At 40.8% G+C, this 26,875-nt stretch overlaps 1 protein-coding gene across 3 annotated transcripts in view; it reads left to right on the top strand.

The window, feature by feature from the left end:
- AKT1 (AKT serine/threonine kinase 1) overlaps positions 1-26,875 on the top strand; it is a 73,486-nt gene that overhangs the window by 37,304 nt on the left and 9,307 nt on the right. For all 3 annotated transcript variants that reach the window (XM_030482989.1, XM_030482988.1, XM_030482990.1), the window contains exons 3-11: positions 2,205-2,333; positions 8,960-9,071; positions 11,872-12,019; positions 14,009-14,140; positions 14,307-14,372; positions 16,051-16,119; positions 16,844-16,969; positions 18,316-18,444; positions 22,635-22,849. In XM_030482989.1, the coding sequence (XP_030338849.1) occupies positions 2,205-2,333; positions 8,960-9,071; positions 11,872-12,019; positions 14,009-14,140; positions 14,307-14,372; positions 16,051-16,119; positions 16,844-16,969; positions 18,316-18,444; positions 22,635-22,849 (1,126 nt within the window). The remainder of the gene's footprint in view (positions 1-2,204; positions 2,334-8,959; positions 9,072-11,871; positions 12,020-14,008; positions 14,141-14,306; positions 14,373-16,050; positions 16,120-16,843; positions 16,970-18,315; positions 18,445-22,634; positions 22,850-26,875) is intronic.

The following is a 26,875-nucleotide window of genomic DNA, read 5'->3' on the forward strand; positions in this document are numbered from 1 at the left end:
TGTATCTTCTTGTCCCTGTAGTCGTATCAGTGGTGTAATAGTAATGAGAGTGGAGTAATCTCACTGATATGGGCTCAGTTGGACTGATAATTTAAGTGTGAAAGGCTTCATAATCTCCTCCTGATCCCAGAAAGTTTTCAGCTTTTAATTAAGGTCAGAATTAAAAAGATGATGAAAACAAAACCTTTTACACTTACTGCCTAGCTTATAAATGTTAAACCATGACAGCTATAGGTGAGAAGTTCTGAAATTCCTGAAGCAATGATGACATTCGTGTAAACCCCTTATAGGTTAGTATAACACAGCTGTAACAGATGTCTCTAAAAGAAAGACTGAGGTTTGTGCTCATTCCTTTTCCACTCTTCCTTGCCCTGCACCCTGTTTCATCAGTGCAAATGGATGTTTTCTGCAGACATGGCAGCTGGAAGGGTGGCTCTGTGTGACTCTCTCCACCGATTCAGTAACTCTGTTTGTTGCTTTAGATGAGAAAATTAAAAGCCTAACAAGGGCTAAGCAGGTGAAAGCAGCAGCTAGGGGTGCATGTGCCCCTGGCCGTGCGGCGTTGGTGTTAGGATTGCTTGTGGTTCTGTGTATAGAAGAAGAAATGGCACAGCTGCTGCCCAAAGCAGGTTGAAACTGCACCGCAGAAGGAGAGGGAGGTCTGTGGGGAGAGGAAGGAGGCAAAGCAGCTGCAGGGGAGTTGCTGGGGCAGGGTGCACATTGCCTGGAGAGAAATTACCGGCAGAGGAGAGCCAAGCGGCAGGAAAAAAAGGTGTGAGCACAGCCTGGGAGAACAGGAGAGCAGCAGAAGGTTGCTGGAGCCAATAAATCTGGAGAACCTTTTCTTCTTGCTGTTCCCGCTGGTTGTTTGGAGAGCTCACTAGCACATGAAACCGTGGGCACTGGGTACCAGCCACTGCAGGGGCAGCATCACAGGATGTGCAAGTCTGCTCCTGCTGCAGCAGACCAGAAGGAAGCTTTTCTCCTAGTCTGCTCCCTCATCCTCTGTCTGGTGTTGAACAGACAAGTGAGAAACGATATGGAGGGAGGAGGGTATAGCAGCTGCCCAGCTGTGGGTGCTTTGTAGTGACCGCTGCTTTATTTAACAGTTTTAAATCAGTTGTTGGGTGAGCAGTGTTGGAAATGGGTGGCTGGTACCCCGGTTTGAGTAGCACCTCAAGTGAGGCTTTTGCAATTCAGCCAAATAGGAACCATTACTGCAGGACCTTGTAGGATCTAGAAGGCCAGCTTGACACCATGTAAAGCTGTTAGAGGTTCTGGAGAGACTGCTGGGGAAAATGACAACATGGACAGTGAGCAAAGGGGGAAACTGAAGCATGTTGACAAAGTCCCTCAGAAGAGCCACAGGTAGAACCCCTGTCTTCCTTCCCTAAAGCTCAGCTGAGTAACTCAGTAAATAATTGAGGGTTTGATCAACTCTGTTGTTTTTATTCTATTGCTGGACATTTGAATGTGGCTGTATCACAGTCATGTGACTGTCACCTGTGCAGGTTACTCAGATGAATAGTAGCATGGTGTGAGCAAGGGATGTTTTTTTTCTGACAAAGAAAGGTGGAATATCTTTCACAATGGATGCTTGTTTTCTTCACTGTGGTGGCTATATATCATCCAGTGTTTTCCCTTTCATATTGTGATATATCATCTCGTGTTTCATGCTTGAGATGTCATGAGAGGAGTGAGTGATGTTATGTAACATAAGCAGAGAATTATCTTCTTGTGGTCTAAAAGTGACTGTTGGTTTGATAAAGCAGTTGACTAATTAGTAAATTACCCATTGTTGTTTAAAATACTTGCGCTGCAAAATGTAAATGAAAAAAATTTCTCCACTTGTCAGTATGAAAAATGACAATAGCAAAAATAATACATAGGACATCTGCTCTGATTTTTTTAAAATTTAAAATGCATTTAAGGCAGATGTTGCAGAATTTGAATGGAAATCGGAGTCGATGGAAGAACAAAACATAGCTGTTTACCTTTTATGAAGTCCCATTTTCATGGTTAACATCTGACTCAGTGCCTGTATTTTTCCACTGTTTGTATCAGAATGAACTGAGTGTTCTTAAAACTGCTGCTACGTCAGGATGAGATATAGTTTCAATATTAAAAAACCCCCAAGTATTGGCGAGTCAGTATTTTGGCGTGTTTTCTGATGTTCTCTCCCTTTGCCCATCCTTTCTTTCCAGGAGAATACATAAAAACATGGAGGCCGCGGTACTTTCTTCTAAAGAACGATGGCACGTTCATTGGCTACAAGGAGCGACCGCAGGATGTTGACCAGCGGGAATCACCTTTAAATAACTTCTCAGTAGCTCGTAAGTGTTTTTACCTGCTCTCTCTTGTCCAGTTTGGGGAATGATGTCGTCTTTTAGTCATAGCACTGGTAAGCTGCATCAGTAACATCAGAATCTGCCCAGACTGATGTACCTAAACACTCAATGTGTTTATTTGAGATGATAACCCATCCCTGTGTTTCTCACGAATGACTATGATGTGGAGGTCTTTCTACTTACTTACTGTTTCTGGTTATAGAATAAAATGGGTTTATTTGTTAGTATTTTGTATGTCTGTTATTCAGCAAGTTGCTTTAAAGTGAAAATTCACCCAGGTGCGTGTCTTGGTACTTGGCAGGTAGGCACAGCCAAAGTGTTTCAGCTTCTGTTCTGCAACCAGATCTGGATTCTAGTGGCATTGGCATAGGTCAAAGTTATTTGATTGTTAGCATAAGAGAATGCAGAGCAAGTACTGTTTTTAATGAAACGCACTCCGTTTTTCTGAATTTTGAACACAAACCAGTATTTCTTCTATTAGAGCCAACAAAATGGTTTGGAAATAATAACATCTCCTAACCTCTGCACTCTGTCCCATGCAAACATTTCCGACTTTGCTCAGGTGCTGCAGCACAGGATGTGATAGAACACTCTGAAGAGAATTTCCTTTTCTTCCTCATGTTTTTAACCTTTCGCTGTATACTTCCAGCTTTTATTTTTCTCCTCTTCTTAATCTTTCCTGTCTCATGATCTGCCTGTGTCTCGTTCCGCCACTTAAAAATAGATCATTGTGGCACCTGTTATTAACAATGATCTGTTCTGTGTTCCTGGTGACTAGTGGAAGTGAACCTATGCAGAGAGAAGGGTAGGGACTATCCCTCTTCATTACAGGGTAGCTTGAAATACTTGGGGTTCATCTTTGTAGTTGAACTTAAGGCAGACAGATTTATTTTGGAATACCCTGGGTCTGGAAGAGGGCTGGGCAGCACTAGGAATTAATGCAAATGTTCATTTTTTTCCACTGGTAGCAACATATACGAGTTCTGACTGATGATGGGAATAAATAATGGACGTGCTGTTGCCTGGTTCCTCTGTGCAGAATGCCAAGAGTGCTTTGGAGTTTTTGTCTCATTTTAGAGAGAGAATTGTCATAGTGTTTTCATTTCAGTAATGACACAGTGCTTTCCTCTTTAGAATGGTATCTCCTTACAGATCAAGAACATAAAGAAAAGCAGCAGAAAGCCATTAATTCATAAATTAATTCAGTACTTGGTCTGTAGCCAGAGGCTTTTAACAAATGCACTTTTTGCAGGACACTTCCATCCTGTTGCAGCTAACTGCGTTACTTAAGATAATTATTTACTGCAGCTCTGTGCTTAGGAGTAAAAAAGAAAAGATGCATCCTTTGCCTTTTCTTTGTCCAAGTTGCCTTCAGAATGGGTTAACTTAAGTTGGTTTTCACAACAGGAATATGGTGTGCTTTTTTTGGCAGATTGAGCCCGAGTTTGTTACCATGGTGTCAGAGCATTGTCGAAAAAGACTCACACATGCTTTTAGAGTAAGGTGTAGCCCCTGTAAGCGGGATGGCAGGGAGGCTGCTGAGTGGAAGGATGTTCCTACCAGTGGATCTTGACTGGTGAACCGGTGTCAGGTTGGGAAACTGGGGGGAGCTCCTTGCTAGAAGTCATTATTGTGGTTTTGGGCTCACAGGAGCAGCTGTTGCCCCACCAGGATTTAATTTCTCATGTAGGCACTGGCATGCAGTGCTGCCAGCACCTGATGTGCAGTTTCCTTCTGGGTACCCTCCACACTTGAATCATTTGGATGTGTTTTGCACCACAAGTTTTCCCTTTGAACTTGCTTGCCTGGTACTTTCATTTAGGTTAACTTGTCGAGTTAGCATGAGTGAACTCAAGCTGCTTCTGGAGGAAGGCTCAGGGCAGAACGCAGCCTTGTGCTGCAGAGGCAGCCTGTAGAAGCCTCCTGCCAGTGAAAGGTGGGGAGAATTCAGCTTAAATGTTTTGTGAAAATGAATCCTTCCCCCCTCCCCCCAAGATCATGAGAGCCCTGGCTTTTTTGTTAATTAGTGAACTAGATTTTTTTTTTTTTCCCCTTCTCTTTTTTAATGAGATGGCAGGCTGTCTCTGTCAGTCTGTTCTTTGGAAGTGGTCCCATGTTTTTGATTAAAATCCTTACCCTGTTCTGTTGTAAAATAATGTAGGCTTTTTCATCTTTGAATGTAAAAGTGTTTTTTCCCATGACTAGGGGACTCTTCTTACTTGTAGTGTAAAATTCATATTAGGTGATTTTTTTGTCAACCCATGAGAAGTAGGAAATAGTCAATTCAGGCGAAAACAGTGAAGAAGAAAACATCTAATCATCCTCTGTCTTTTTCCGTAACAGGTATGAAAACAGTATTAGTAGTAAGTAGAGTGTGCGTTCCATGTGATTCCTAATCTCTTCTTTCTCCTGTACTAGACTTTTCCTTTCATTCAGTGAGGGTTTTGATCATACATCTTTGAAAACTTGTGTCTAGGCACTCCATGGGTAAAGAGAGGCTTGCCTTTTTTTCTAAGTACCTTTTTCTCCACATAATTTTCAATTTAAAATAGCCATATATCTGTAATTTAGTGGTATGTTTAAGGAGTTTATTTTCCCTGGAAGTTACCTATTGGTGATCTATTAAAATAAAAACCAAACAACAAAACAAAACCAAACACCCCTCCCCCCCAAACAAAACCCAACCAACCCAAACAAAACTCCCACCAAAGCAAAACTTAGGAAAGGTTGAGCCTGAGCATTTAACTGTGATTTCTGAGTCATATTTGTGTTCGTATTCTGTAGTTCACCACTCGTAAGATGGTACAAGGAATAAAAAGACCTGTACCTAAATAGTTTGCTCCAGAGACCCTGCAGATAAATAACCAATGGAGCCTGTGTTGTAAATCTGTGAGATAAGTAGCCTTCACACTGATTTTAATCTCGGATTATCATGTATGTCTGCCTATTAGGTTATAAGCCTTTAAAACCATATAGCTGAGAAGAGCAGTATATTGTGAAAAACCACATGGAGAGAGAGGCTGTGCTTGTTAGAAAGAAGGGATTATTTCTCCTGACTGTCAAAAAGGAGGGTGAACTGTGGTGGTTTTGTCATACAGCTGAAAACATAATTGCTCAACAATATGAGTGCTCCTTCTGGGACAGGACTGCGTGTCTGCAGTCAAGCGTTTATCAGAGGGCATGGGATGGACAGATCAGCGGACAGATTTTTTTGTCTGCTATTACTAGGGGCCATTTTAGTCCAGGTCTGTAGCTCGGGGCTCCCAGCTCCTTGCTTTTGCCAAGTTTGAGGGTGAATCTGTATGGCAGTGCCAGCAGAAAAGGAGCATTTCAACATAATATTCCTGTTTGCCTTTCCAAAGTTTTGTTTATTCATCATTCCTCTTGCCTGATTTACCTTCCCCCATCCTCTTCCATAAAGAAACCAAAGCAGGAATGGGAAAGATTCTTCCTTGACATTACTGTTTTAAGTGTGATGTCATTATGTAGGGAGCAGAGTTTGACACTTTCATCGAAAGTAATCTGACTTTTAGCTTAAATGCTGGGGAAGCAAATATTGTGACATTTTAGAAAGTCACTGGGATAATACTAAGTGTCTTTCAAATACAAAATGGTAATTTACATGTGAATGCCTTGGTGTCTATTCCTGTTAGGTACAATTTCTCTGTCCTACTTACTTTAAAAGACCAAATGCCAGGGAAGAATCAAGAGGTTCTTTAGAGCAGTTTAAATCATTTTTAACAGGCTGCTGTTTATAGTGCTTACTTTGTTGCAAATGTGGAATACTTACGTTGGCCTGTTTGACAGGAAAAACTGTCTTCAAAGCGGATAGTCGACTCTCAGCCCATATTTGAAATGTGAATGTTTTTATAACAGAACCCCCAAACATGCCGTGAATCAGAGTTAGCGTTATACAACATCTGTATCTGTGCTGTAGTGGTGCATTGTTGAGGTACATGATATACGGCAAGTTGGTGCTTCTCTAGCTTGCCAACTACAGTAAAGAGCACAGAGTTGTTTTTAAAAGTAAGAAAAAATTTACGGCTTCATTTTTTCATTGATAAAATCCATGTGATTATCGTACATGGGGAGAACAAAGTGGTAGCTTCAAACTTTCTGAAACCTATGTGGTGCAGCACTTTGGTAAAGCCATTTAAAAATAAAGCCGTCTGTATTTCTTGATATGTGCTGTTATGATTGAGCAGGGTAATTAGACAGCATATTGTTCACTAAACAAAACACTTCTATGTGACATACTTGAATTATAGTGGTTATTAACTGACAAATCTCTATTATTCATCTTGCTGTATGCCTTAAAGATTGCTGGATCAGCAAGCTTAACAAATATCAATGGACAGTGCTGATTTAGGGGAAAAGTGGTGATGTTTAATTGGTCCCCTTCTATGACAGAAAATGCCTTGTGTGGTTTATTATGCTGAAATTAAATGGTTAAAGTTTAGAGTTCATGGCTAGTTTAAATATCTGTACTGCTACTTAATCTGAGGCACTGAGTCTGAATCTAAAGTCTGTTTTAAAAAGGTAAGCAAAACCTCTCAGTTTGTTTCTTCATAATGTTGCACTTGTGGATAAGTATAGGAGAACAGGTCTGGATTAGCACGAGGTATAGAAATAGCCTGATTTTCTTCTTTGAGTCGTCAGCCAAATTCAGTATCTGTTAGGGCTGCATTGTGCAGGGTCATAGGTAACAACCCCAGCCTTAATCTAATCATGTTAAGCAGACAAAAATGGGAGACATAACAAAGAAATAACAACAAAACCAGAAGAGCAGCTAAGTTAAGGTGGGTGATCTCGGAGCAGGAATGAGATCTTTTGAGCTGAATTTATTTATCAGTACCGGGGTTACCGGGCTGCACCAGCTCTAGTGCATTTGCATTGGGTTTTCATTGCCATTCTGTGAAAGAGGATGGAGGTGGCTGGAAGGCTAAATACGGCCTCCAGAGCCGTACTCTGCAAGCACTGCTGCGTCGCTGTGTGGAAGTTCTTTAATCTCAGTGAATGAAGGAATGCTGTTCATCACACTAAAACCTTTTCATGACTCATTAATAAACTTTCTCTTATCTAATAGCAGTGCTTTAGTAGGATGCAGTATAACTTCAGTGTGCTATTAAAGAAAAATTAAATTTTCTTGTCATGAAAAATGCAAAGTTACTCATTGAAAAGCTTATAATTCCAGTAGCAAATGAGGCATGAAATATATTGCCAAAAATATGGTGCCCAAAACCACTGCCAGTAAATATTTTATCTTGGTGCTAATTAAGAGCTTGAATTTAAAACTGAGCTTTCTAAATTTCCACAATAATAAAATTAACCTAACGATACCGGTGTAGCCTTAGTAACATGCACTGTTATTCTGGCCAGATTCTGTGCTCAACTTGCACGTTGCTGATGGTGGAAGATGTTCATAGCTCTAGCAGTATGCAGAAATTTCTTGTCTTTATAGTGCCTTTTTACTTACTTGGAAGTTGATATAGAACCTGAAGACCAAATAATATAGCAAGCTTGTGGTTTCATTAACTGCAAGAAATGTTTAATGTAAGAAAAGAAACCCCCGTCTCTTCTTTCCCCCTGCTCACTTGGTTTCTTAATTTGACTTCACTTTAACAGGAGCTGTTTAATTAGCATTAGAATTTCTATTAATATAAATCTGAAAAATGTGAAGTTTTGGCTTCTGTTATTATTTCATTGATTTTCTTTTGTTTTTCAGATCCTCTCCTTTAGTTTAGCTAGTGTACCCTTAATCAGGTGCACTTTCAGGCCCAAATTTGAAGGATAAACACTCATAACATCCAGTGAAGCTTAAAATAGTAGGTGTTATTAAAAACCAAGGAAACAAACAAAAAAACCTGACAAAATTAATGCTCAGCTCTCGAGACAGCATTTTTATGAAGGAAGTGGTGGTTTTGCATGTAACCTTACTCCTGTAGCCTTTTTAGGTTGTGCTTATATACTGGCAATGAGGGACGCTGTTAGCTGCATGTCCATACAGCATCTGACTGCAGCAGCTGTCCTGACAACAGCATTTTGAACAGGGTCTTTTCTGGGGGTGCCTCTGCAGTTTGATGTTCCCTCTAGTGTTTGAGGACTGGAAATGCTGAGTCTTAGTTTTTATCACGTTGCTGCAAAATAGCCAAACACTCTCTCTAGCAACTCCTTGAAAGCCAAGGACAGGGGGTTATGCTGGGGAAGTCAAAGGGAGGGAATGTGCAGGCTTCGCTTTAGTTTCAGTGGATGTAACTGCTGTATTACAGCATGACTTTGTCCATGCGCTCTGCTCTGGATGACCTTCAGAGCACAGGATCTGAGTGTGATCAGCTTCTGTGTCACGCCATCACTTTTCTACTTACTTCTATGGATAGACCAAATGCAGAGCCTTTCTAAGCAGAATTTGATTTTGTTGCTGCTTAGATGACTATCTCCCAAGCTATTTATTGGTTTCATCAACACAGTAAATTGTCTCAAGCCTCCTAAAGAAGTACTTACAGAGATTTCTGTGGCTGATTAATCGCAACAGTTTGCTAGATAAGAATAAAGACAAATGATTATTTAAACCTGCTTATGTACCATGACTCTTTCTTCCTTGATTGTGGTAGAGTGCCAGCTGATGAAGACAGAACGACCTAAACCAAACACATTTATCATTAGATGCCTCCAGTGGACCACAGTAATTGAAAGAACATTTCATGTGGAGACTCCAGAGGAGCGGTATGTTTCATTCATATTTAATACATAAACTATTTGCAAAAGCAGATGCAAGTGTTCAGCATTAATAGCAAGTCCTTTCCTGAAGCTCTTATTTATCAGATGATGTACGTCTAAACTGAAAATCGACAAATAATTTTTGAGCGCCTCAGTTTTAGTGTGTTCCCGTAGAAAAGGTACCTCAAAGGGGATTTGATAGAGTAGATTTTGAGTAGTATTTGTAAATGAAGTGTTGCTAGGTTGGGTATCCAAAATGGACGGGTGCAGGTGTGTACCAGCACATAGGTAGTTATTTCTGGAAACCTAAGGCTCATTTCTCACTGGAAATGTTGTGGTATGCGAAATGCAGGGTTTCTGACCTGAAAGTTTCTGGAAGGATGAGCACAAGTGAAATAGAGATTCAGGCAAAGTTGTGCTGTATCAAAATACTGACCTTTTAAAGTCTTTAGGCACCTTGTTTTTAAAGGAAAAAAGTTAGTTGTATCACTGCTGATTTCCAATGTTTTATGCAAATTAGATAATAAAGGTGATAGTTATCTGCTGCAGGTGCAGATTTCTGTTTCGGCTGTTAGGAAGCAAAGCTGAGAGCATGCATCCTGTGCTCTCATCATTGGAGAGTTGATCTCTTACCTCCTGAGAGAACAGTTTTCCAGCACAGCTATTCTACAACTACACAGTATTTAAATATTTACTTGCTCTTCAGGAACTGAACTTAAATTATTCCAGTACCATTGCCCTAAGGGAAGAGGTATTTTAAAGCCCTTGTCCTCCCTAGATATGACACTGGCACATGTTTATTTTTAGGACCAGAAAATTCTACCTAATATTCTTTGCTTTTTTTTCTTTTGTAGCCTTTGCATGCATTGATTTAAGTAAGGTTCCTGTTTATTGCTGTTGATTCTATTACAGTGATCAGAAGAAGGTGAACTCAAATTAAAAGCAAAGAAAAAGAAACTGGTCCTTGTTTCTTTTAGTAGCTTTGTGGTCAGTGACCCTAAAGGGAGTGAATAACAGTTTCCAGTTGGGGGAAGATTGTATTTCAGTTTTGTTTTGTTCCCTCCTGGCCAATTAAGTCAGCTTTGTGACACTTCAGGGCTCGGAGTGTTAGTCACCTCTGTTCTGTATGCCTGAAACATAAAAGCAGAGGGTGAAATTCTGGTCTCCCAGAAATCAAAGATACTTACTTCAGGAAGGGAGAGATCTCAACAAGTCAATAACAAATCTTAAAAGAGATGTGAAGGTAGATATTCTTTTAGCTTTCTCTGTGCCTTGAAAAACATCCTTTGGTTTTTGAGAGAGATGGAGAGATAAAAATACAGAAGAGAAAGGTTTTTGTAATCTGAATATGACAAATGACTAGTAAATAAAGGAATGTGTGATGGTGAATGAAGTAGTCTGTGGTGGGAGGATAGGGAGAATGTTCAGAATGTTTAGCATTACCTTACTGCCCCAGATAGGGCTGCATAGTGCATGTTCAGACAAAATCCAAAATAAAAAATGCACAGAACAGGAAAGACCTAATGTGTAATTGGTGCAGTTTTTATTAGAATCTTGTGTTGGGTATTATTTCCCATGGAGTTCGCTTCCTCTGGGGAATGATCTGCCCCTTCTATCCATCAGAAAGTGAAATTCACATGCTCAGATATGATTCTTTTTTTATTTTATTTTTATTTCTAATAATTTCATGGACTCTGAAAAATTTGACATTGATAAGGATAGTGTGGCTTCATTACAGATAGTGCATAGAGTTGTTTAGCATCGGCTACTCCTGTTCTTGCCATAGTAGCAAAGTCTTTTACCTGGGCGTCCTTGAGAGAAGAGTTTAGCCAGTGTCCGGAAAATATCAACTAAAACACTATGTCCCATTCCCTACAGATACAAAAGATAGTAAAATGTGGTAAATTCATACAGTCCGCTGAACGTGTCTTCAGACCCTGTATGCTTTAAAGCCCGTCCCAAAACCCTGTGAGTCCTTACGAGTTGTTTGCTTTATGTTCAATAAATTTGCAGTGAAATGAAGTGAAGGCCCAGAACTTTCACTTCAGTAGTTTCCAAAGCTGGGAAATTTCCCAAAGGACACTGGAGTGGAAGTGGTCTCCATGGGAGTCGAAGGAGTCAGTATCAGAGCACCCATTGCTGAAACAGCTGTGAAAACTTTATCATAACCAAGACTTGTGCCGAAGATAAAATGTCGCTGCTTTTGCTGACATTCTGCTAAAATATACATGGGAATTGCTGTAATTCTGTCATCATCTTTATAACAGAGGAATAACCTAAGTATCCTGAGCTTTAATGCCTTCTCCTAGAACACCCTTTGCCATTAAAATTCAAGATATGTGTTACGAAGAGGAGGCATAGTGCCCCCAGCAGTTTGATATATGTGTTTCAGTGCACCATAGGAATGGCAAAGCTGTGTTGAATTGTTTTGTGCTGCATGGGAGCCTTTTGCTTTTTGGTTTTGGCAAGTCTGGTTTTGTTATGTAAATCTCTGTATCACCAGGTCGTATCTTGAGCTGCTCACTGAATGCCTATTAGAAATTCTGTTGTCTGAAAAACCTTATATTGTATCCAGACTGGGAGGACTTCAGTTGTCTCTTGTTTCTGGTATGATTAATAAAGATGTATGTTAAAAGTGCTCTTAAAAATGCATTTTTTACAGTGCTTGCAAATGCACATAATTCATTGTATGTTGCATTGATTCATCAGAGAGCATTAGTTGCTCTGTATTCCTTGGTGACCCTTGCCGTGGCAGATGGTAATCTGAAGTCACAAGTAATGAATGTCTTTGCTTATATTTTGCCAGGGAAGAATGGACAAAAGCCATCCAAACAGTAGCAGATAGCCTCAAGAAACAAGAGGAAGAGATGATGGATTTTAGATCTGGCTCTCCCAGTGATAATTCCGGTGCTGAAGAAATGGAAGTTTCTATGACAAAGCCAAAACACAAAGTGGTAAGTCAGCATAAGTATTTTTTACATCTTCTGGAGTGTAGGCAAGAAATAGCCATTAAGACACATTGTTCCCATAAAAGTGACATGGTTGGTTGTAGATGCAGCTTCTGGAGGAAACAATTGTCTGAGCTGAGGTACCAGGCAAAGCCTGTCTGGGTCCCCTGGAGTTCTGAGTTCAGACGTTCTTGCTGGATGGCTTTCAAGGCCAGCTCAGGTCTAGATCCGGTTTGCCTATTTTCCTGTGGTACAGAGCCTGAATTCATAGCTCCTGTGGGACAGTGTGACTGTGAAAACTCTTTGCAGACTGGTGTAAAGATATTCCTGTGGATTTACAGGATTTAGGGTGATCCAGTGGATTTAATTGCCCTGGATTAAGGGTTTAGGCTAACTCCCAGACAGCTGCTGCAGCATCTGTCCATGGTGTTCCTAGAGCTCAGGTCTTTGCATCAGGCACAGCATTATCTGAATGCACAGGGCTATCTCAGCAATGGCCTTCCATGAAAGGAATATGTGCCAGAGGAGAGCTTTACCTTGTGGAGCCCTTTTAGGTATCTGTCTTACAGAATCATAGAATGGTTAGGGTTGGAAAGAACCTTAAGATCATCTAGTTCCAACCCCCCTGCCATGGGCAGAGATGCTTCACACTAGACCATGTCACCTGAGGCTCTGTCCAGCCTGCCCTTGAACGCTGCCAGGAATGGAGCATTTATCATTTCTTTGGGCAACCTGTTCCAGTGCCTCACCACTTTAACAGTAAAGAACTTCTTTATATCTGACCCGAAGTTCCCCTGTTTAAGTTTAAACCCATTACCCGTTGTCCTGTCACTACAGTCCCTGATGAAGAGTCCCTCTGGCATCCAAGACCAAGGGATGTCTTCAACCTCCTTTCACTTCTTTCTACTTCACTGTGGTCTCCCATTTGGGTTTCCATTTTCCAAAGTGTTCCCTCCTGTAAGAAAGAGTTGCAATCCATAGGCATAGCGAATGCTGTCTGTGTCATGACTAAGTATGTGTGTCACCCTTTTGTCATGTCAGGGGTCTTAGACTGATGTGGGTGGCTACTTACATGTCACTCTGAATTGCAACTGCCATGGGCCTTCTGTGATGTTGAGTGAACAGATACAGCTCTTGCTGAGCAGCTCTTCATAGAAATGCAAGAGCCACCTTGTTGGTCAAATACATGCATTCTTCTGAGATGGTGACTGTCCCTCTGGGCACGTTAGTGAGGATAACCAAAATTATTACTGGGGTCCTGGCATAAACTAGGCAGTGATTAGCAGAAAGTCTCCTCAGTCAGCTGTTGGGAAGAATATGGAGGAAGTTTGCTGTGTAGGGCAGCTTAAAACCTTTCTCCAGTTGAGGCTGCAGTAGCCTTTAGCTGTATGTTGGCACTGGTCGTTGATATGACAATACAGAGACTATTCTTGGCCTGCAACAGATTATGATTTTCTCCAACATCTTTCCTATGAATAAGAGCAAATGGCTAATCTGTGATGTAGTAATTAGAATGGTAGTTCTTTTGTCTGTGAGTTCTGGTGCTGCTCAATGAAGCACAAGAAAGCTGGTCACCTAGAGAGATGGGGAACATCAGAAAAAAGGTATGGGTTTAATCCCTGGAATGAGAGCAATATGTGCCTTCTAGTGAATGTTTGCACTGACAAAGTGGTCAAAATGTCAGTGGAGTAGTAATAATATGTTGAGTGGTATTTACGCAGTTGAGTGTTGAGTCATGTGAAAAAGAGTGTTCTGTTAATTGAAAATTTATGGCTTTCCCTAAACAGTTTGATAGATTATCTTTGGGAGTGCACTGGTATTCATTTGTATGGAAGAATCATTGCAGCTCGTGAATTCTACCAAGCAAAAGGATTAAAAAAACCTACATATGCAACATATACAATGCATTCTCATGTGAATGAGAAATTCTAGTCTGAGAATAATATACTTATTAGCTCACATAATTCAGTTCTTGTTTATCTGTATCATTAACAGACCATGAATGAGTTTGAATACCTTAAACTACTGGGAAAAGGCACTTTTGGAAAGGTCATTTTAGTTAAAGAAAAAGCAACTGGACGGTATTATGCTATGAAAATTCTGAAGAAGGAAGTTATTGTAGCAAAGGTGAGTAGATGGGAAACTTGGGAATGTGGTTCACCATTGATACAGCCTTTGGGAAATTCATACCAAGGATTCTCTGAGTGCTTGTAAATAATTGCTCTGTTAGTGTTTGAAATGGACCCGTGGTCTGGGGAATCACTTTGCTGATTTCCTTCTGCTTGTGTTTCAGGATGAAGTAGCGCACACGCTGACAGAAAACCGTGTTTTACAGAACTCGCGGCATCCATTCTTAACAGTAAGCGTTTCTCCCTCTGCTGAGTGTATCTTGACATCATGACAGCCAAGACTTCCCTTATTTTTTGTTACTTACATAATACTTCCGAGATCTGTGTTTTCTGAGTGGCTTTGTATTTTTGTACCCTTCCATTTTTTGGAGACACATGTTAAAATGCTTTTTTAAGTCTTCTGATTCTTGCAGAGCAGGTCCTCACTACCTCTTGAAGACAGCGTTTCGGGGTGTGGTTTGACTTTATGGCTCACCCACTTAATGGCTTGCTATTTCTGAGAGAAGTAGCTGTTTTCCTTGTCCTCCAGATGTTTGGTCTTCTCTTTGTAGCAGAGATCAGGGTGACCGTGATCTTGTGACAAACAAGTTTGGGAAGATATACTTGGGGGGAAACCCTTTAATTCTGCCTGCCTTTGTTTTTTTAAGCTCTCAGAAGCAGTTCACTGTGGAATCAGAGCACTGGTAATGCCAGCCAAAGGACAGTGGTGGAGCATGCGGGATGGGACAGGAAAGACCAGGACTGTGCTCTATCTGCTTTTCTTTTGGATTGGCGTAGCTGTAAAATCAAACCATACTCTCAGTTTAAAGCTTCAATGCCAGCAGTCTCTCTGGGTTGAGTTCAGATACCTACATACCACCTCAACATTTTGTTTCTAGTATTTATTACAAGTTGGCTGTGAATTGTTTCCAACCGCTTAAGCCCTCTAAGAGACCTGTGTGTGATCCCGGTTGTTTCCTTTGTCCAGGTACACAAGGGCCTAGCTGGAGTTCAGACCTTTTAAGCGGGGCCTCTGGAAGTAAATATTGGCTGCATTGGGTATAATCAGTAAATGTTTGTTGACATGTCTAAAACCAGGTCCTCCCTTCCTCTGTGAAAATATGACTGGTTTAAAAATGCTACCCTTAGTAATGAAGAAAATGACATCACGTATGGTATTTTCTTCTTAATGCTTTCATAAACCCAAATATCCAAACCAAGAGCTGTCTTGAGAAGTCAGCCACGAGACTGGGTTTATGAGCAAAAAACTTAAGACTCTGGCAAACAAGTTGATGTTCCTCTAGCCACAGGAATACACGTGACACTACTGTGCAAAGGCACCTTGTGATGCTCCATCACACCCTTCGTCCAGACTGTTTTTGTAAATTGCTCACAAACTGATACTGACAGCATTGCTCAACCCTCTGGCAGGCTGTCAACTGGGAACAGTTACAGGCAGCAGGGCAGAGACCAGGGGGCTGATGAGTGTAAATTCATCTGTGTTTCCTATCAGAGGGCTTGTAGCCAGTGCAGTAAAACCTTGTGCTCTGGGGTTTGTTTGTGGCCTCTTGTCTCTGAGATGAAACTGTGGGAGCTTGTGGCCTGGGAAGGAAACTTCAGAGCCACTATTGGTACTTCTGTATCACTGTTAATGGGCCAGGATTTAGTTTCACAGGATTATAGGTGTTACTGACAGTTTCTGCCAGGGATTGTTTTAATGTTTGATTAAATTTATTTAATGAAATAAGTTGGCAGTGGATCGGTCCTCAGCTGCAACAGGGAAGTGTAAATATTATATAAGATCCAAGGACAAAAAAAAAATCCACTAAAATAGGAATGTCATGTCTGTGTTTCTGAAAATCTATTAAAAATGCTTTTCTAACTATCAGTGTGATCTGTCTTCTAAGTTTTGGTTTAAATCTGTTTTAGGCTTTAAAGTATTCCTTCCAGACACATGATCGCTTGTGTTTTGTCATGGAGTATGCTAATGGAGGGGAGGTAAGGGAAATCTAATAATGTTTAATACTTTAGGACTTTCCTGTACTACTACTAATTCTGCTTGATGTTATTTAGCTAAGGTGCATGTTTGCAATGCTAATTAACCCAAGTTGTCCCAGTTAGACAGAGCTGTTTGCAGCTTTAACTAATATTAAGACTCTTAATTTTCTTAACTCCATTTTCAGAGAATAAAAGTTTTGGGTGTAGGTTCATATTTTACATGACAGCAGCATATTGTAATCTGACGTGTAGTAATTCAAGAATACAAGGTTGCTTTCTGGATGCTCTTCAGACAAGTATTAACACTTTTTAATGAATATTGTGAGTATGTGTTACTTTGGAGGGAGAACTAGAAAAAGAAAACTACTGTTAGTCAAGAAGAAAAGGTTGGAATATTAACATGTCAGTGAATCATGCATTGAGCTGTAGTTTTAGTATGTAATTGTACCTCAATCAAAATGAGGTTTTATAATGTTCTGTACATACAAGAGTGTGCAGCACACAAACTGGTTATCAGTGTGCATCTGTGAATGTGAGATACAATTGTCTAATCATTTAATTTGATGCTTTTTAACACATTGGGGCACACAGTTGGGTGCTGGGTGAAGGTGGGAAGGGGTTTTCTCTTTGGTAATATCACATTCCAAGCAGGATGGCCTGCAAAGTGCAAGACGTAATTCAGAAACATTTTCAATCTAACAGTAACAAGTTACTGTTCTTGTAGTTGTTTTTCCATCTGTCAAGAGAGCGTGTCTTTTCTGAAGACCGGGCTCGGTTTTATGGAGCTGAGATTGTTTCAGCACTGGATTACCTGCATTCAGAGAAGAATGTGGTTTATAGAGATTTGAAGGTATGTAGAAAAACAATTCTGTAGGCTTTTTGAGTTTGGGCTTTTTGTTTGTTAGTCAAAAAGCAAATAAGCCTGAGCTATAAGAAAGCCTTTCCTGATTGAACTTTAACATAACAGTTATTGCAGCTGTTGGACTTGACTTTGCAGGATGCCTAAACACTTTAATGTTAGGTTGTATAATGCATTTACCAGGACCCTGGCAGCATTTCAGAGAATACAGAGGGGTACTGAGCTACTTGGGTTGCATTTACATTTGCCTGCTTATGTTCTAAGGGAAACCTTGCTGGCTCTTCTGCGTGGTGGAACATAATCCTAGGCTTTTCATGCCAGGTCTTACCAGATAGATGCAAATTCATACTGCATGTATGTTGCGCTTCCTTGCATTGTGCTGCGCAGCACTACCTTTGTAGTACCTGCTTGCAGTTAGAAAATTGGATAAACCTCAAGTTGTTTATTTGTTTGGTGAGCACAGAAGGGGAAAAACAAACCAACCCCCCAAAACCTAACCAAACAAGAAATCTCAGGGCAGGCAAACTTGGGAAAATGAGGAAAATGAAACAATAGCTTGGTTACTAGGTTTTTGTTAGTTTTTTGTTTCCTGAGAAGTATTTTCAGGCGAGGTTGAGGGGATACTGGTAGTTCATTTAGGAGCAATCTGAAGTGAAGCTTGCTGTAGAATGTTTTCAGGCTATGTCGAAGTCTTTTTGGGATTCCTGCTGGGATTTTGTCTCCCATATCACCATGACTCCTTCGAAAGTGTGTTTTACTTCATACACAGTGGAAACTTTATTCTGAAATCCAGACGGCTTTTTCAAAAAATTAGTGGTGCAGGCTAGGATAAATACCACGACCATGTGCTGAGTAAATCTATAAAGTGATTCTCATGTAAAAGGTTTCTTTGGGAGTGGTTCCTTAGCCTTGCATTTGATTTTTGTTTCATTTGCTATCCATTTACTATGCTTTAAATATTTCCCAAAATCACTTAGAGTACAAGCAGGGATGAAGTTGTGTGAGGCACAATACTTAATACATGTTTAAAAGAGGTGATGTTCTGTGGGGATAATATTGTAGAAGCATAAATACAATGTGTACATTCTATATTCTTTCTGTATATATAATCAGTTATCCAAAGACTGCAAATTAGTTACCTAACGTTCCATAAAGAACTAAGGAAAGCGATATAAATGCATATTTACATCATACGTGCTTTGGCAGCCACTATGGTTCTCACCTCAGTGAGAACGAGGTTGAAAACTGATCTGCAGAAATTCATTTCTTTCATGGAGTTGCTCAGGAGCAGTGTATGTTCTATGTAATGATGTCTTTCATTTGGATTGTCTTCTCAGTTGGAAAATCTTATGCTGGATAAAGATGGACACATAAAAATAACAGACTTTGGACTATGTAAAGAAGGCATCAAGGATGGAGCAACGATGAAGACTTTCTGTGGCACTCCAGAGTATCTTGCACCAGAGGTAGGTTTACGTTGGCTGTTGTACTAAATTATCTTCTTAAATGCCATCCATGATAGCAGTAGCGGTACAGAATAATTTCTGTACCATAATGTGTTCAGACAGTAACTACTGTTATATAAGAACACATACTGAGAATCTTTCATTCATCATGTTCTGGGACAGATATGTTTAGCATAACGATATGTGATAATTTTCAGGCAGAGTAGTATCTTCCTTCCGCTTTAGAGAATATTTCCAATTTACTGTAACAGTGCTTGCTTCTTGTGTCAGAAATCTAACTAAAAAAACCCAACCAAACCCTTTTAAATCACTTCTAATGCCACATCAACAGGACTTCACTTAAGAAGTAAAACTATTGTCCAGTTCTTTTACTCTTTGAGGACAGCATAAGGCAACATGTTTTCAGAACAGGACACACCAAGTTTTTCTGCAGCATTTAGCATGGTACGCAATGGAAGTGCGGGCTGTTTTGTGACTGTAAGAGCATGAGGTATTTCTGAGTCTTAATTTGAACTTTTCGGTTTCAGAGGAAAGAAGTCCAAGCAAGGGATCTCAGTTCCCAAACCACATGTTTTGGGGATTTTTTTTGTACAATTTTTTTTTTAAGTGTGAAACACAAATGTGTGTTTGCAACTTTCATCCTGGAAATGCTCTTCCTGGGAGCTGTGCAACACAGGTGGGGGTATAGCTGTGAGTTAGTTACGAGCAGATCAAAGGGGAAGTTATATGATAGAGGATATATGTATACGTGGTATTTTTCAGGCGGACTCTGGTTTTCTCTGCCCACGCTCTGAGCTGTCTGGAAGCAGACTCACTGCATTAGCAGGGCACAGAGCCTGAGCGAACCTCGTGTGCCTCACAGGAAGGGCTGGTTGCCTCGAAGGGGTGCTTTGCTACCCGTTGCATTAAGACTTCCATCCAGCTTGGAGCACAGGCAGAAGAGGGTCTTGGGCTGCTGGCAGACTGTTGGCACAGCCAGGATGTAGCCTTTCTCTGAGGTGGGAGACTTGGGCGCGTAAACCTTTCTTTAGTGAACTGTGCAGAAGTACAAAGTATGGAAAGCTAAAGTGGAGGAGGAGGAACATTTCTACTGAAAGCTGATGCCTTTGCTGATCTCCACTTGCATAGCGATGGCAGCGTACTCTTGGTTTTTGTTTGGTTTTGTTTGTTCTTTTCTTCTTAACTGCCAGCTGCTTTCAAGGGCTTCCAGTCTCTTTGTAATAATGAAGAATGTGGGCACCTGTCAAAGTAGCTTGCAGCAAGGAGGTGGAGCCAGTCTCATGACAGCTGCCAGCTCTCCATGGATCGCCAGAAGTCTTCAGTGAATCTAAATTGGGGTCCATGCACCACAATTTGAGATTTACTGATGCAGGGAGTAATTATCAGCACGACAGAGTGTTTATTATTCATAAACATGGCTTTTATTTTAGCTTCCTTCTTAGAAACAGTTGCTGAACTTCAGTTTTTCATTAAGGATTTTATGAGGAGACTAAAAATATTTATTGTTTTGGTTTTGTTTCTTCCTAACTTGGAATGTGGGGTTTCCCTATGCAGGCGTTTTGTTGTCCTCTCTGTTATATTATTTGCTATTATTTTTCTTTTTAATAAAAAGTTGGCGCAGCCAAAACCCTGAAGGACAAATCCTTTTGAGTAACCTAGTTCTCTCCCTTACTTGCAAATCCCATCTGTGAGTTGGAGTGTTAAACTCTGGAGGCTTTTGTCATCTGGCCGATAGCATGCAAAAAATCTGGAAATTGTGTGTGAGCGATATTCCGTGCATTTAGGGTCACACATCCTTAAAAGCAGGGTCTCGATTCTTCTTGTCTGCATATGTAACTCGACTCTGGTTTAGCAGCGTGTCTGTACAGTTGTTACTTCATTGGTTTTAGGTTCGTACTGGAATCTCGTGCATGGATGACAGTGACTGAACCATGTCAACTTTGATGTGTCAGATGCATCAATGGCTGTGATGTTTACAGCTGTTCTTCCTTCTCTTTCAAATTCCATCTCGCAGCAGTCTAGAGCTGCTTGTTAGGAAATGGTGATCCTTTAAGTGAAATGACCTTGTTACTTTACTGCTCCCCAGCTATCCTGTGTGTGATAAATCATGAATGAGTGCGATACCTGTTTTGTTACGGTATGTTTTTTCATACTAACGCTATTGCTGTGTTTTGTGCAATCACCAATATGAGTGTACGCTCATTGTGATAAAGAGATTTGAAGAAATATGCATTTTACATCCGGTTTAGGATTAACAGAGGTGAAGGCAAAAGTTGTAGTTAGTAATCTGGATTATAATTCAAAGTATTAATGCTCTTCCTGGAGTAACATTCAAAGTATTTGCTGCATTTGAAAAGCACCTGTAGCATTTATTACACACACAGCAAAGGCCTTTGTGGTTTTCATTCTCTTTCAATCTCTCCTATTGCATCTCTTGCAGCAGTTTAAAAAATAAAACCCAAAATTGGAGGCCCGTGACTGTTTTATTTTCAGAATCCCAAGCGTAGGGGAGTGTGAACAGGAAGCGCTCATTGAACGGGGTGACTCAGAGAGCCGTAACTGCATTGTCACACAATGTCTCCTGTGAGCTGCAGGGCTGCGATGCCTCGGGAAGGACGGGGCTGGCTCCTGGAATCCTGTCCGGCCGGCAGCTGTGTCAGCCGTATACATATACGGGGCAGCTGCACAGCCAGCTGTCGTTTGGTGTGAATCATACGGCAGGGGATGCTGTAAATAGACCAATGTGGGGTAATCTAATACCTGGCAGCCTTTTGATTTTAGTGCAGGCCCTTTCCCTCGTTCAGATAATTAAGGGGAATAATTAGCGAATAGAGAGAGACAGTGCAAACAATTGTTACATGGAGTGTCTTGATGCCTCTTTTTTGTGTGCAAAACACCTTTAGCAAGGTTTTTAAGAGGTTCTAATCATGCTTTTATTAAACTTGCGTCAACTTCATTTGGCTCTTTCACCCTTTTCATTTTGAGTGTAAAGTATTCTGAATCATAGCAGTGTAAAGCTCATGCAGACATCATGCAACAAGAAAACCAGATGGTGGTGCAGTCAAGATTTGTGCTCTTTACAAGAGTAAGCAGTTCAGTGCAGACCCATGAAAAGAGTAAAGATGACAACTAAAACCTGAGGTCTGGAATCTGAGACTGTTGGTGTCAGCTACAGACAACTGCACAGGAGACACGAAGTCTAGAGAAGTGCTCGTAACATCCACTCCATAACCCACAAAACACTCCCCATTCCCTTCAGCAACCTGCAGTGCAGAAGATCGGAAAGGCGCTGTGACAGGGCTTCTCCTGAGCAAGCAGGGGAGAGGTGGAGGGCACTGCTGGGGTCCTGGGTCCCTGCACCAGCTGCGGCTTTGTTAGGTTTAAGTGCCAAGGGAAAAATGAAATGGGCTGGACTTCTGCTGCTGTGAGACGTGGAGAAGTCCACCCCAGTGACAGTTCTTGGGTTTGCAGCCCTCTAAGCAGAGGCAGGAGTGTTAGAGCTAGTAAGCAAGTATCTTTGGAGGGGAGTAAAGGGAAGGAGGAGAAACATTTCCAGACAATTTGACTGCTGTTTTATGTCCTTACAGCCAGTCAAATGTTAGGAGTGGTGTTCTGGCTCTTATTGTTTAATGTAGATTCATCATTCAGTATTTGCATGAGGTCTTTCAGTATGTGCAGAGCCACCCTTTGGGGGGTGCAGGTTGATATGAAGATGATGGGGATGTTTGGTTTGTTGCTTGTGAAGTAACAGGTTGACGGTCTTCTCTCTTCTCCCTGCATTGGCTTCTTGGTGGGTTGGGGTTTTTCTAAAATGCTGGATCCCATTTGGAACAGTTTGTAACGAATAAGTGAGAATTTAACAGCTGGCTCTGTAAGGTGAGAACAGTTCTCAGGCTTTGGGGCTTTCGAAGGTTGTACTTATCATGACCATAATGTGAGGGAGGGTGGGAGGAAGAAGAGAAGGAAGCTGCCATAATGTACCCGCTGCCGCCTTTTTCCCCTTCTGCTCACCTAGTGCAGTGAACATGGATGCCAGTTCATGTCAAATGGATCTTCTGCAAATACTCCGCTGGTAGATTTGGCTGTGACATGAAAAGATGAACTTGCTGGGGTAAATTTTCCCTCTCAAGTTCTGTCTTCATGCCTGATTTGAGAATGTCTTCTAAAGCCTTTTCCTTACATTTCTGCAGGTGCTGGAAGATAATGACTATGGTCGTGCAGTGGACTGGTGGGGTTTAGGAGTTGTGATGTATGAAATGATGTGTGGCCGGCTCCCTTTCTACAATCAGGACCACGAAAAGCTCTTTGAACTCATCCTTATGGAGGAGATTAGATTTCCACGCACTTTGTCACCTGAAGCAAAATCTCTTTTGTCAGGTTTGCTGAAGAAAGATCCTAAGCAAAGGTGAGACTGTTGCTTAAAAAAATTTCTCCTAAAGGCTTCACAAAGAAGTTAATAATTGTGTTTTGGAGAGGCATGTCTGTGAAGGGGAACTATCTTCAAGACAGGTGACTTAAAAGTGACTGGTTTTGTGCTGCTGTAGGAAATGCCCATATTTTCATGATTGAAAACCCGTTGAAAATGGTACTGCACAAAGAGCTGTTGCATGCACGCGTGCTTTGGTTTTTTTCTTTATTTAAAGTTGAAGAAGGTATTTCTACAAAAATTCTAGTTTTGTTTCTAACCCATTCAAAGTAATCATCTACCAAGATGCAGCAAGTGGACCTACTCATTTCTGGTTCAACTTTTGACATGAGCTGACCCCACAAATAGTGACATGAAGCAGCTTTGATCAGAAGGCTAAATTCAGAATGTGGGGGCTGCCATTAATTCAAAACTATAGCCTGGGATAAAGCAAATTAACCCTGCCTTTGGTTATAATGAATCCAACGGCTCCTGTGGATCGTAAGCTGCTCTACATTGAATGCATTCACCTTCTGTCCTAATTGAGGCTGCTGTCTGTTTTCTGAGGTTCTGTTTAAATCTGTGCTACTGATTTAGCATCCTGCTTTGGACAGTAGGTGGTGGTATCTGAACCATGTTTGTGGTGGAGTTTGTACCATGCTTAATTTACTTATCCTATTTCCCCCTGTTCTTTTTTTGTTTGTTGTGGGTTTTTTTCCCCTGCTATGCTGTATTATTTGAAAAGTAACCCTTGATTTAAAAACAGAAAAAAACCCCAACAAAACAAAAACCCCATGCCCTTAATGGCTAAATAGAACAAGATCCAAAAAGGATGTTGACCTTCACACAAAGATAAACATCAGTTTAAAAACCTGCCATCCTGTCAACCCAGACTTTTTTAAAACAAATAATGTTGTGACACTGCCCATGATCTCCTGTCCTGAAACTTCCACTGTAGATGGGCCCCAAATAGGAAATCTTTCATGTGAGGAGCAAGCAGAGTATTCCGGTGTGCTTTCTGATGTTTGTTTAGTCTGTGTGTGTGTGTGTGTGCGTGTACATAGTAGGAAAATGTTTTTTGCTAATACATGTATACTTGTAGCAGGGATTTGTCATCACTGTAGGCTATTTCCATCACTGCTTTTGATGGAAAACCCTGTGGAGAGATCTTGTAATGCAAATCCACAATTTGTGCTACCGGAGGACTCAACTTGGCGGTGACATGGGGAACCAGGAACAGCTGTAGTCAGGAACGTGGCCAGCCTTGTACTAGGTGGCAACAGCTGCACAGCCCTCCTGAACCCGGCTCCTGCAAAGGGACCTCCAGGAGAAGGTGGTGTAATTGATTAGCAGCCCCCGCCAGGCACTGTGCTCTGCGAGCGAGTGTGGCTGCAGCCCCTGCCAAGAGGATTCTAGCCCAGGAAAGCACTGGGTTAAGTACAGTTGTGACCCTTCTGTAGCTTATTCAGGTGGGACCTTTCAATCACTAGAAACACAAGCAGCATCTGCTGTAATTTGTTCTTAAAGGAGCATCTCTGATGAACCAAAATGCAATTTGTTTACAAACAAAGAACGCCCACTTGTTTCTAATTACAAGGTTTTCCTAATGCCAATAATTACTCCACAATATGCTCACTTTATATAAATAGCCACTTCTTCACATGTATCTTCTTCAGGCTTGGAACCTGCAATGCTCTGATCTGTTGGACAGATGATTTTTCATGCTGCTGATAGAAATAACTGTAGACTAGATAAGCCTGAACACATGCCTGCAGCTTGCTAATTACACTGGTGCTTCCCAAGCTTTTTGGATCATGGACCATTCTTAAATACTGTTGTTCACCAAGCACTCTTCACCCAACTTTATAACAGAAGTTATGATTGTGCAAAACTCTTCATGGCGTTTCAGGCAGTACAAGGAACTGAGCTGGGAGCGCAAGGGATAGAAGTCCCAAGTCCTGGCCTTGTAGTTTCACATTCTTTTTACTGTGTGGTCTGTGTGCTGGGGTGGGTGCCTGGCGTACTTGGTAGTTGTCTCATAGGGAGTTCATGGAGCCATATTGAAAAAACCCCAGCCAGATAGCTACAAAAACCCATTGAATGAAAAGTTAAATAATGTGCGATAGTCTGGTTGACATTAGACCGCTGATGATGCTTTGGGGAACCACTGTGTAGTTCAACAGAAATCCCCTCCTCCACAAAGCTCGGTAGTGGACAGAAGTTGGTGTCATTGTAATGTTGTCTGTGGCAGAATTGGCAGCATTTAGTAACTGCTGATGAACTTCAGAGTGGGACAGGGGAAACAGTGAAAACCATGAGAAGAATGAAACTGGGAGATGTCCTTTCGTGTAAAATCCTCAAAAGCCCAACAACAACAAAAGGTTGATATAATGAAGCTCAGTGATGAGGATATTTTAAATTAAATATCAAGGAGCTAGGAAATTGTGACCTGCATCAGTGAATTAATTACATATTGTACCTAAGCTGGATATATAGAAGCAGTGTTAGCACTCTGCCTTCAGTAATGCCACTTCAGTCTCAAACTCACAGGCATATGGGGAAAATGTGAAGAACAGTAAATTGCATTCTGCTTTTAATCATGGCTGTTTCCTAAATTTGGTCGTATAAAATCCATTTTGTAAGAGAAAAGGAATTTTGAAGTTTCTTTTGGGATTGATAAAAGTTTATTAATATTGTAATGTGAGCCCTAATTTCCGTAAGGAAAAAATCTATTCTGTAAATATTTCCTGTTCATGTGACCTAAAATTCTCCTTTGTTGCTTTGTGCCCTGTATCAAGTGGAAGGAGGCAGTCGGCATTTTTTCACACATAAACCAGCAAATCTTTTAACTTTTCTTATTCTTTTACTTTGGCTGCAGATGCTCAGGAGTATCAGGGTCAGTCAAGCCTTTACTTGTATGAAAACCAAACTCCTTGGTTTTTTAACTTGCGAAAGGAGGTGATTTGTACAGTGTATGTCTGTTTGTGGTACTCTGCTATGGGAAGGGTAGATGGCTTGAGCAAACTGCTCAGATGAGTACAGTGCATGTGCAAATCTGTAAACAACAGAAATCTGTCACTTAAAAGTATGACAGTCTCTTCAGATTTAGCCCACAGTCAGTGTCTCTATTGTGGCTCCTAATACAGTGAAGCACAAGCTTATGAATGGGATTATTTGGCAGGGCAGAGAGAAGGTGGTGCTGCCCACTTTCCTGCACTGGGGCCTGGCTGTCCTTGCTGTAAAAGCTTTTTAACTGTAAAACTAGGAGTTTATGAGTTTCTTAAAGAGCTGGGAATGGACCTGGGAGCCGAGAACTGTTAACTTTTACATGGAGAAGTAGAGAAACAATATTGTTTTCCCATGATCCGCTAATTGCAATCTTCTGGCCTGTGACAGCAACACTTCCCGTGCTCGATGTGTGTTTATGTGCTATATTTATATTATAATATATATATAAAAATACAGAAATTTTTTAAAACATTTGCACATGATCTCTGTGGATTCGTAGCTGATTGCCCTTTGTTTGTGGAGCACAGACATCTGTCTTTAAATGATTAAAGGAAATGGAATAGACAGTTTCATAAAAATGGAAAAGTTAAATGAATAACCGGAGTTGTTTGGCAGGTATTTTCTAAGGAGATCAATTTAGACAGAAGTTTGGGCTTTGAGGATTTTCTTGGTTCTGTTGTTTCTGTTTGGGGTTTCTTTTATTTGCTTTTGGCCTCCAGGTTTTTTGTTATATTTCCTTGTATGCTGTAAATCTCAGTAGCTTTTTCTTTTTAAGTCCTATTTATACTGGTTTTGATTCTATCTGTAAACTTAAATGCACAGAATTTAACTTTATTGTACAAAAATCTTTTCAAGACTTTTATTCCTGCTGTATTTTTCTTCAGCACGTCCTTAGGAAGGCAAACCCGTTGCTCTTTCAGCTTTCAGTGGTGCTAAACTGTGATTTTTGCATTAGGTGCTGATTTAATTTTGTTCTCTTTGAGAGGATCCTTTCATAATTCTGAAAGGAAAGTGTGT

Source organism: Strigops habroptila, chromosome 4, assembly GCF_004027225.2.
Source record: "Strigops habroptila isolate Jane chromosome 4, bStrHab1.2.pri, whole genome shotgun sequence".
Lineage (NCBI taxonomy): Eukaryota > Metazoa > Chordata > Aves > Psittaciformes > Psittacidae > Strigops > Strigops habroptila.